At 38.5% G+C, this 12,403-nt stretch overlaps 1 protein-coding gene across 5 annotated transcripts in view; it reads right to left on the minus strand.

Moving 5' to 3' along the window:
• cep89 (centrosomal protein 89) overlaps positions 1-12,323 on the minus strand; it is an 85,377-nt gene extending 73,054 nt beyond the window's left edge. For 3 of the 5 annotated variants that reach the window (XM_088614473.1, XM_088614474.1, XM_088614475.1), the window contains exons 1-6: positions 12,077-12,323; positions 10,855-10,961; positions 9,917-10,072; positions 9,117-9,315; positions 2,703-2,799; positions 2,057-2,091 (exon numbers count right to left, since the gene is read on the minus strand). In XM_088614473.1, the coding sequence (XP_088470599.1) occupies positions 2,057-2,091; positions 2,703-2,799; positions 9,117-9,315; positions 9,917-10,072; positions 10,855-10,961; positions 12,077-12,118 (636 nt within the window). In that variant the 5' untranslated portion in view covers positions 12,119-12,323. The other 2 variants (XM_088614476.1, XM_088614477.1) reach the window with 2 other exon arrangements.
• Between the last annotated feature and the right edge of the window lie 80 nt (positions 12,324-12,403).

Below are 12,403 nucleotides of genomic sequence, written 5' to 3' on the forward strand. Positions count from 1 at the left end.
TGTTTTTCTCATCATTCATTACACTGCATCTGAAAATCACTCAGCTTGATAAGCTCTACACTCTTCTGTCTCTCTAGGAGAGGGGCCCCAGCAGGGCTTTGTGTCCTCTGGCTTTGCTCGAACATGAGCACTCAATTAAACAATTAACATGATTATTTTCTCAATTAGACATATGGGATTTTCTTAAGGTATTTTACAGTTCATTACACAAGACATTCACGACATTTAAAGTACAGTCACTTATAGAAGTTCAAGCAGGGAGCTGCGTCAGCATGCGCAGCCTGCAAAGGAACAAGTAAAGGTTTATTCCCTCCTGAAAAGAGAAGAAAAGAAACACAACTTTTCGGCTGTGGAGCCTTCTTCACACCTTTAGTTGTTCCTTTACAGTCTCCTGTAGATCACCTCTGGGTTACAAGTGTTACAAATATGTTCCTAATTAAATAAAACACAATGTGACTGAGAACATGAACAAAAACCAGAGGGCAGCAGAGCCTCCAGGAACTGAGTCTGAGAGCCCTGCCCTAGGATGTCTAGCTGTCTCAAATAGTAGTGTAGGTCTACAGAGAGAATATCATTTGACTAAAGACTGTTAAATCATAATTTAGCTGTCCATAGCAAATTATCTGTACTTGATGTGAAAATTAGGATTGCAGATTATGTAACATAAATTAATAAAAGTTTATTCTGCACATTAAAAAACATGATGGTTGTTTTACTACAAAATAGATGACTATATCAGCCATGCCTGGGTTGGAAAAACAGCAACTTAAAAAAACAGCTCAGATTCCATTAATTACACAGGAGGAACTGTGAGACGAAGCTGAATTTAGAGACGATGGTAGGATCTCGGTAATAGATTTTAAGCTTTCTACTGGGAACGGTCAAAATTAAAAAAAATAAGCTACTAAGAAGGAAGACAAATTCACTCAACCATCCCAATTAAGGCTGCCACTTTAAAGCTTTCACACTATCTAATGAGAAGGGTAATGAACCACCACAGGTGAAAAATATTCTTCGATAAAACAAAGCAGTTTACAAGTGTTTCTGTGGTCGATCACTAAAAGACGTGTACAGATATCCTATGCTAAAACTGCAGGCATTTCATGCTCATTATGTGAAATGAGTACATTTAACACTTTAGGTGGAATTTTATTGCATTGTATTGAATGCAAGTGGAATTTCACAATCATCTATTTAAGATGACCATTAAAAAAAATCAGTGAAAGTTAAGAAATAACACAAGCCCTATTTGTGGAAACTGAAAGCAAGACTTAAGTAAAATATCTAAAAACTGTTTATAGTACATTCTGTTATGTTAGGTTGGAAAGGAGCAGGTGTAAATGCTTTTTCATTTAGGGGAAATTAAGTAACAATTTTTATGTTAAAACAGTGATTTAATTAAAATTGAGCTTCAGTAACAGGTCAGTGTTAGTCTTGATGGTCAACTCGGCATTTTCTCTCCCAGAAACCTTTTTTACTTTTATCAATTTCAGAGTCATGAAGAGGCAAGCTGAAGGCTGCCGGTCTGCATTGCTTGTTGGGTATTGGCTTTAGGCTGCTTGAGAAACCAGCCGGCTGACTTGTGGGCAAGACAGTGTTAAGAGCACAATTTCTCATTTGGACATCAATCTGCCCATTAGCGGAAGGCAACAACACTATAAATAGTCCAACTAAAACATTTAAAACTTCAAATCAGTTGCTCAGCAGGGGATGAATCAAGCTGCAGTATGTGCTGGAAAATCATTTCGGCTTTTTCTCGCCTCCAGTCTTTCAGTCTCTCAAGGGGCTCACTGTTTCATAAATAAGAATACAGCACGTTGCAAAGCTCCTCAAAGATGAATTACTTCAAGCAACGTATATAAATGCCCATGTAAAAGAGCCAGTTGTGCAATCAAGCATATCACTCTTCCCTACATCATGGCATTCATAATAAATAAGACTTTAGAAAAACTGAGAAACTGGATTTTTTTTTAAAAAGCAAATAATGTTTCAAATTGACCCGATCCCAACAAATATAATGGATTTCAGTAGGAAAAAAATATTTTAAATCCCTTACCTTCTGAACTGCCCTCTCTTGAACTGTAATGTTCTCTGAAATAAGAAAAGGATTCTTTCACACAAATATTTATTTTTGGATAATTTCAGAATTAACACCTAGTAAAACCTGTAGAAACACTTCGCAGACAGACATAGAATGTTTAATTTATGACTAAACAGTCTGCAGCCCTTGGTAATTCTAATAGTTAAGGGTACCCTAATACAAGGAAGCAAAGCTAAAAGAATTACTTGTTTCTATTGTTATTTATTTATGATGCCTGTATTTCTAGGCATTGCCAATCATGTTCAGGGACTGTTGGAAATTCAATAACAGTACCAATATTGCTAGTAATGCTAAGCCAGTGTGAGCTGAAGGACAATTATTTCATAATGAATATAATTAATATGGGATTACTTAGCAATTTCCTTGTGGAGGTGATGTTCTTTCCAAAGCCCCTGTGATTATCAGACAGTGTATCATCAGGTAAAGATATACAGTACTCATTAAGGCAATAATGCACTTCTGCAAGGATCTGGACCACAGTTCTATAACTAACTGAATAGCTGATCTCAACCTCAATAACATTTTATACAGGCCTGAGCGACCGAGCCATAACAACAATGTGTATTCAACAGCGATTCCAGCTGTGCAGCTTTGCACTGACCTTCTGTCGGCTGTGGCTCGCTTAGGAAACCAGCAGACAACACCCCAACAGCAGAGCAGTCCGTCGTGCTGCTTCTCTCGGACGTGGGGGGAGCCTTCTGGAGAGCAACAGGAAAATGGAAGCTTGAGAACTCGATCATGAATTTAAAGATTCGTTTAGACCACAGTGACCACAGTCTGTTGTTGAAGGAGCAGTTTTTATCAACAGACATTTTTTCCCAGTTATATAGTGTTGCAGATTCAACTTTCTGTCTTTCCTGCTAAAGAGGCTGTAAGAAACAAAACTGATATACAGTTATATCAGATTTACAGAGGTCCAACAGAAATAAAGGTTCAGATCTGTGCTCCAAACAGCAATGGCAACACCTGTATCCATCTAATTTTCAATAGTCTTTCCAGCAGTAATTTGTGATGAAGAGTCAATATAGAAAGTAATCTGACAACAAAGCAAGAACATCACATGGGAAACTAATATACTAAAATTAAATGTAATATTTTCTAACATTCTCTTATTGCAATTGGTCAGAAGGCAGAAGGACATTCCCCACAACATTTTGGTGAATCCAGTTGAGACTAGAGCTTCTGGTCTAATCTTGTTTAACAAGATTCTTGTCTTAATCTTGACATTTCATTTCTATCCATTTGTCTTTTAGAAATTAATTTATTCATAAAGTAGATGTGCAATTCATTGTTTCTCACGCTTTCTCTAACAGCACTTGAAGACGTGCCCCATTTTAATTATGTTTTGCTGCATCACTCCATCTGCCTCTTGGCAGTAATGTATAAACAACCCTATCCTTCCTGACACACTCTGAAACAACATTATGAATAAATGGTAGCAGTCAGACACTGCATCAAGCAACATATGTTCTCACTTCACAACTGCCAATACCTCTTATTTTGTCATTTAGAATCTCTTTGGCTTTTAATTGCAATTACCAGAAAGTAGAAAGATGCATACAGTATATGACTCAAGCTTTTCATGGTGCGATTACTAATGTCAAGATAATCAAATTATTTAATGTTGTGCAGGTTTCATAACTTCGGGTGTTTAGACCTTTTGATTTCTCTTCCAGCTTAGAGGCTTATTGATCTGCTAATTACAGTAACTGATCTACCAAAACACTGAAAAGCAGATTGATCGATTGGTTATCAAGGCAGCACTTCATTAGCTCTGCACAACACTCAGAGGCCTATTTGTAAGGCAAATGCAATTCTGATCTATGCCATCTTCTGTTAGCATCTCTAAATTCTCCAACACATACTTTTATGCCAAAGAACAACCTGCATTGAAATATTTTTTTTTTTTACTCTTTAAAGACTGTTTCCATTCACACTGCTGAATATAGTCATATGATTTCATATGACTTTGGTGCAACTAACATTCTTCTGTTGAAGATTCACTAAAGCAGAACAGAAAACACAGGCAATGAAGATTATACCACTCTTTCTCCACCTTCTGAAAAGCATCATAAGTGTATTGTGAAAGGCTGAAACATTTCCCAGTAGGCCTTATAACACCAGTGCTCCGAGTAACTTGTAATATATTCTTCCTAACAATAGTAGCTATTATCATCATAGCTAATCTTTGGCCAGATGGATGCAGGGATTAGAGAACTGCACAACCCCATCAAAACAGAAGGGAGTTTAATTGTTTAAAGAGCAGATCCTAGGAAAGCAATAACACTGGCATTCGAGCTAAAGACCATAAGGTCACAAATAACTGGAAGGCATACGGTCCATGACTTGACTGGTAAAGGGTGACCTTCACTGAAAAAACAACAACTTTACACCAGTGAAAACTACTGCTTTTTCTTTACTAGACAGAGCAAATACTTCACAGAATGTCTTTTGTGATCAATGTTAAAGGCAATCCTAAACCAATCTGTAAAACAATTGATTTCTTCTTATGTGTAAAACATGAAAGATAAACACTTGTTATTACATGGCTGATCAATGTCAGCTAAGCTCCCATCCACTGTTCATGTCACTGAGTGTATGTGAGACACATACTGTTGCTATTCTTTCCCATCAATGATTAAAAATCCAGGAAGGCAAAGAGCCTTCCACATTTTTAAAGAAAGAAAAGGCGGTCAAATCTTACTACTTACTGCTAAAGAGTTACATCTGTATTTATTTACAAATGGTGGTTCCAAAAAAGGCCGTGATCATTAAAAAAGTTTTAACACCGCTTAGTACATCTATATTACACAATTCAATGGCAAACATATCTATAGATCATGCATTGTTTCAGAGAAGAAAAAAATAACACCAACTCTAATCCTTCCATCCATTTTCTAACCACTCTATCCAATACAGCGTCACAGGGGAGCCAGAGCCTGTCCCAGCAAGCAATGAAAGCAAAGCAGGAAACATCCTGGACAGGCTTCCAGTCCATCTCAGGGCACCAACTCTAGTCATTTAATATTGAGAACAATTATCAATGGATGACACTTGCTTGCCTTTATTTATTGCTTTTCATCCCAAAGGACACAAGAGAAGACTCACATGAGCGGTGCTCAGCAGGGATTATACAAGTGCAAGAACAGGTACAGAGTGAGAATTAACCAGAGGGCTGTTCTGAGACGTGCCACGGCACCTCGGTTTAAGGTCTCCTCTGAAGGATGGAACCTCCTACAGCACTGTGCGCCCCATCACCATACCAGGACAATGGCTTCTGGAATTTCTGATCAGAAGAGAAGAGTGCCACAACAGCAGCGACCTAAGGCTTCTTTGATGAGATGTCTTTAAACTCTGTCTTTAAACTCTGGTGATAAACTGCACCACCGCAAAAGGTGGGATTTGTCACATAAAATGTAAACAGCAAAAACCGACCTTTTATCCATTTGAAACATCACAAAAAAACAAAGAAGAGATTTTCTCGTCAATAAACAACTCTCATAACACCACAATAATAAGATCATGTCCCAATCATTCTGCTTTATATTAATATAAAACATACACACAGATTTAAATTTGCAAAGAAAGCCTATGTATAATAAAAAGCAGAAGTCAATTTCACATGTGGGGATACGCTTGCTGTTACAATACGAGTTCCAATTAGCTGTATGGATGCAGACGTTATTTTCAACAGGCACCTATTCTCAGGCATTCGCAACCTGAACATGTGGTGTATACTTTAATAATTGCCTAGCTTTGCGTGTATGTACTGTACATGGTCTCCTTGGAAATACAAAGCCTAATAATAGCACATCTCTAACTCTAGGAAGGTGAAGGAAGCTACCTTGGAAACCTCCTGACACTGGTCAATCAGCAAACAGAAGCCACCCTAGTTAGAACTATGTAAATTGTTGTTTCTATGCATAATGTTTGTTAAAATATCGTATAATATGCAGTAGAACAGCTGTGTGTCACATCAGGGAAAAATCCTGCGTGAAATTTGACACGTGACAAATACAAATTGATCTGTATCTAAGTCTGTATAGTTCAGTCATTTCTTCTGACATATAAGACCAATTTTGTTTATGATGGTGGATACTTAGTTTTGCAACTGTACACATTCACTAAGCAATGGCTGAAGCTACATCCGAGTTAGTAGATGTGCAGACTTTGTGTAACTAACTGAACATGTACAAGTAAATTCACGTACAGTATGCAACAGCACTGAAAGAAATCCCAGGGATTAATGAATGAGAACTTTTTCAAAAGCATCAGTCCCAAAGAAAAGAACGATGGTGTGGCGGCCCTTGGTGCCTTCTTGTGCCCTGTCCAGGTCTGTGCATGGTCTTGCCAGGTGCACCACTTTCCTCCCACCTTCCACAGAAATGCTGGCTAGGTTTATTTGCATCTCTAAAAAGTGCCAAAGTGTGCATACCCTGAGACAGATCCTGTTATATCCACCTCATATATCCACCATATAAATGGCTGACCCTGCGCTCTGACCCCCAGCTTCTCTCTCCCCGTCTAGTGTGCCTGTGTGTCCCCAGAGCAAGCTGGGGTATGCGAAAAGACAAATTCCTAATGCAAGAAATTGTATATGGCCAATAAAGTGATCTAATCTAATCTAATCTCACACCCTTTCATTCTGGGATAATTTTGGGGGTTGTCACAAACTTTACCACGTATAAGTGACTTTAGGACAAAGGATGGCTCCATCACAAGATTGGAGAAATTACTGTTCTGTTGGGCTGAATGTCCATGACGCAGAAAAAGGAATTATCAACCCTGCCCACTGTTGTTAAATGACAAGCATGGAAATTAAATAAATGCAGTTCAGTGCAATCTGTATTAACCACACAGGATATTTTACCATCCAAATCCATGCAGAGGTTAATTCTCTGCTGGGGATTCCCACCAATAATGATATCAATAGTTGCTAAATTTTGAGATCATCTATTTAAAAAAAGGTGAAGGAGGAGACTCAACTTGTTTTCCAAAATGTTGTATTAATCCACCCAAAGACAGGCACAAGTCCTTTCAATATTTCCTTAAAAATGCCTCTAAATTACAGGAATGCAATAACCACCTGTCAGAGACAAAGGCTGCTTTGTCATGGTTAATACACAAGTCAAGCTCCTTACTGCAGGTGTAATTTTGAATTCCACATACCATAAATGTTTTTGAAGTAGTTTTTGCAAAACCTCTCATCATTTTAATTTTTTTTGCATTCATCTAAACTTAGTTATGCTACTTTTTATTAATCAAATTAATTTCTGCAGTTCTGCATTATATAACCATCTATTGGGTTACTCCCTGAAGATTTCAGGTATTCAGCTAAGTTTCTAAATTATCAGCTGTATTCACTCCCGTATTAGTAACATTTGCAAATTATACAAGCAATGAAGAAAATTAAATAAATTTGATTGGTACCTTAAAGCCTGCAAAAGCTTTAAAACACTGAGTATGGTACCTTAAAGCCTGCAAAAGCTTTAAAACACTGAGTACAGCATGCTCAAACAATAAGATCTGCTGCATTATATCAGTCACACCTAGAGACATGCATCCTGCTAGAACATAACATCACAAAAGAGCTATATTTCAGGGTTTTTTTGCCAAAATATTGAAGGTGTAGCGCCACCTTTTGGTTAATGAAAGAATCCACCTAAGGGCATTTAAAAATTAATGTGAAATTAAGATATCTCACTCTCAAATAATCAGGCTTAAATTTAGGAAGTTCAATTCTTATCATGTTCTGACACAAAATAAGAAAAATATGCATAAGCAATGAAAAGGAATAAACAGAACCTACAATACAGGTAGGATAATAATAAACATTAAAATAAATGTTGCTTACAACTGTAACAATTTCACTAAATTATTATCAGCAAAAAGCTTTATGTAACAGGTGCACTAATTAGTTGTTGAACAGACATGAGATGAGGAAGCTGATCAATGGGGCAGATCGACAGAGGGGTTTTCTGTGAAAGTCACAGGCAAGTAGCAACATGTGAGACCCCTGGCAGAGGTCACACAAGCTACACATCTGTGACACTTGCTGTGCACCAGGTTGGAGATGCTGTCTTGTTGAATTCTGTCCCATTGCTCTCATGAGTCTGGGCCAGCTGGTTCCTCTTCACTGCTTTCTGAGCCCTAGGTGCCGCAGAAATGTCTCAGCTAATCCCACAAATCATCAAGGGGGCTCAGCCTGGCAGGTTGGACATCCACAACATAACTGACATATTCTCATCTCACAAGAAAGCCACAAAGGGACACAAGCGACAAAAGGATATGTACTGTCCTGTTTTAATGTTATCATGTCAGGAGAAGCCCATAGGAAGGGTAGCAGATGAGGTCCCAGGACTTGATCAAAACAGAGCCAGGCAGTCAGGCTGCAATCAATCACTACAGCTGAAATCTGTATTGACAAATCACTACAGCCCTGAACACTGCTCTTGATCCCCACCATCGCTTTGTCTACTCTGCACAAGAACTAGTGCATCATTCTGCTTGTCTGCAATACTCGCTGACATCCATCCACCAGCATGGTCTACAAAAAACATGACTCTTCTCTAAAGACGCCACTGCCTTTGAGTCCATCTGAGGTGCTGATCCAACACAGCAGTAACACAAAGCCATTGGTGGCACTGCTGTGTTGACAAAGGCAAAAAAAAATGACAAAGGCAAAGCTGATCTCTTGATAAACGAGGAAAACTGGTTCGCTTCTGTGTTTTTCTTGTTTTGCACCTGGCTTGTCATTAAACTGGTGAAATCACCACATCATCTGAGCTTGATCAGCTCTCTCACTGATGAGTTAATATACTGCTTATGAAACAGGCAAAGTCACTTGAATACATCGCGGTCAGTCATCAATGATGAAGTAATCGAAAAGTTACCCAAACATTCAAGCAACATCCAAAACTCTTGATGTTTCAAACGTTACAAACACTTTATTAATAAAGTTAAAAATAATAATAAGTTCATTCTGAGTCTCAGTATACAAATAAAATGGAAATACCTTTTTGAGCGGAACAGCATAAACAGCATCTTGAATTGGGCTCTTATCCTCCATTTCTATAGAGTGGTACACATGTCCTTCATCAGAGTCTGAAAGCACCTCATTTTCTGCATTTTCCTCTTCTTCTTCATAGTCTTCATCCGTGTGTATGGGAGAGGGCAAGCGGGGTCTACCATCCATTGACTCATTCCACCTGTTCCTAAGGACAGTATGGCAACAACACAATGTTATAAAAACCATGTCCTTCAAAATCTGCACTTACTGTAAAACAATGTTTATCACCAAATCATAATTCAGAAATTAAATGTTGATTCAGTAATGTGTGTACTAATATATATTAAAAGGCATAATGAAACAAACAGCTTGTCATGGTTAAAGGATTAAATAAATGAACCTGTTTAGGAATTTACAGCCCAAGCTCTGCTGGGCACATTTTCATTAAACATCACCTTATCTAGTTGAGAAACGCTTACAAAGACGGCTCTGTCTCATGTGTTTGCCATATTTTAATGTTGTTGGAAAATAGAGAAATGCAAATTCTACCTTTAAAATAAAACTAATGTTCACTTCCACAGATAAAATATGACCACCTAATATCCCAATCCGCAAATAAAAATAAAATAAAAAAGCAGGTCGTCCATTTCTTCTTTTGCCTCAATATTGTCCAGATGGGTTTATATCAAGGCACAATTTTCTAGTGCCACAACAGGACAAACAACTAGAATCAACACCGATTAGATCAGTATTTTCAGTAAAGTGTGAGTTCCATCGTTCTGGTTAGCAGAGGGCGACTTTGTTACCCCGTCAGCTCAGCAGTAGTAGCATAGGGGTCCACGGTGCTCCTGTTCTCGGAGTAGGAGCAGTCACTCTCCGAGTAGGATCTCTGCCGGAGAGGCGGAATGGCCACTGTGCGCCCTGTTAGTGTTGAAGCCAAAATGGCAGCTGCCAGAGCAGACCTAAAAATGGATTCAAATGAGGGACAAACACAGAGCGTTGTGTCAAAGAGTGTAGATAAGCTTCTTAGAAATCAAACACATCATAAGCTAATTTTAGAACTACTACAATAGTGTGCTCAGACACATTGTGCACTAGAATTCAAAGAACCTAAGGCCCTGAACCTTCTGTGACCATGAGGATTCTGAGGCTTTTCCAGCCAACATGCTCAGATTGAGCCAGGACAAATTTCGTGAGGGGATGTTGAGCTGGGACAGTTTGCTTAACTCATGATCCAGACTGAAACAACATATTGTTTCTACGTCCATTAGAGTCTTCTACCCTTCTGTTTTGAATCAGCCACTGAAAACCTAATTTTGACCATGTAAGGTGAAACCTTCAGACATGATTTCTCCTGTTATTTAGTGACTGAATATTTAAATATCCAGATGAGTGCCATTGGATAATGACTTTCCAGGAAAGGAATCGGCCTTTGATTACTCATTCTGGAATGGATAACAAGGATACTGCAGTTATGAAATGATCAATTAAAATAATTCACAAGCTGACCTTTAAACATTTAACATTCCAAATTGTTTGTGTGCAATTAATACAATAAAACAAAACCGGACAGCCACAATTACTGTGAAATGTAAGGATGACATAATGAACTGCTTTTACTGTCTTTTATTTTGGGAAACTTACATGGATTGCAAAGCCCCAGTGGTAATGAAAACTAAATGGAAACAGGACAGCATTTAAATACACAACAAACAAAAAAAGTGATAAAACGTCAAACGGATACCTGGGTCTTTCTGGAGAGGGGTATGGACTGCGAGGGGGAGGGGTACGGGGGACTGCAGGTCTAGGACCAATAGTGGCAGCAGGGATCAAGCCATGAGCTATGTGTTTCTAAACAGACCATGAAGAACAGTGTTAGAGACAGGCAGATGAACACACGGCTGAAATCAAAACAAAATAATGCCATCAAAGCAAATGAGTTGGACATTAGGGGAATGAGGGGTGATCAGGGTGTGAGTTAGTGTAATCAGGTGTGAACCAACTACTTCTAAAGCAAAGCATCTGCATCTACATTGCGAATTCACACTTCTCCCATCTGGGAGACGCCTCTGTGCCCCCGGGTGTAAAACGAACAGACTCAGGAAATCTTTCATTCCCACTGCAATTACACTCTTCAACAATGCAAAGTAACTACCTTGGCTCTTGTTTCTTATCTCCTTTAACACTACTGGATTCACTTCCCTTTTGGTGATGTTTATTTGTCAATGTGTTGTGTTTGACTGTGCTGTAAAACAAATTTCCCCTAGGGGACAATAAAGCTTGAATTGAATAGGTACGGTACGCTACTGTTTGTAGACCATCCGAGCCAGACGAAAAGTAATTTTCTGTGCTTGTATGTGTAAGCAGCAATAATGAATCCAGATGGACACAAAAAATGCATATCTAAAACAACTCTGATTCCAATTTTTACATACACAAGAATTAAGATAACATGTTCATACGTGTAACCTGCATGTTTACACCACTAAACACTGTTCATCGCCATCTTCTGACCAGTATATTAGCCCGAGCTATAAGAACCGGTAACGAGAGGCCAGAGGAATGATTCCGACATCACAATCAAATCAGCCGATTCAATCTGGAAATTTACGACCAAATATCTCATCCTTCCCCCTCACAACCGTAGTAAATCAGACAATGAAACGACACGAGATACTAAACTCTTGGATATTCAGAGAAATCTAAGAGAACTGTAACCAAATATGCATCGAAAGCGTCACTGTGTTGCAAACGGTTCATCATCTACGTGTGTTACAACAGTACAGCGAAGAAAATCCTTTGAAACGCCACGTAGAAAAATAATGGAGTAATTCATAACAGACTAATTAAAAAAAACAACAACATGTGTACAGGCAAGTCAAAGAAAAAAAACTGAAAAAAATCATTGCGTAATGACGAAATCTTTGAAACAGAATTGTACATTCATATTCAGGTACACTACTTACAAATGCCATTTTGTCGCTTCTCCTAAAGCTAAATTTGGACATATTTGCAAAGTTAACTACTACAAGGCTTGGAGCCGAAATTTCGCCTTAGCTAGCTCTTCTGTTTGCAGAATAGTCGGAGGAGAACAATCAGATGGAATTGAAGATTTTGCTAGCAGCAACAAATTAAAAAATGAATAAAAACAAGTAACTTCTAAGGAATAGCAGTTCAACATTGCTGTAACTAGACGCTTTCTCGCTCCACACCACCCTCTTGCAACGCTCAACGTGATTGGCTGGGAGCACTTCAAGGGCCCAATCACAGCTCAGTTTTAATCCTCTTAGCAA

This window comes from Lepisosteus platostomus, chromosome 20 (assembly GCF_059453375.1).
Source record: "Lepisosteus platostomus isolate fLepPlt1 chromosome 20, fLepPlt1.hap1, whole genome shotgun sequence".
Classification (NCBI taxonomy): domain Eukaryota; kingdom Metazoa; phylum Chordata; class Actinopteri; order Semionotiformes; family Lepisosteidae; genus Lepisosteus; species Lepisosteus platostomus.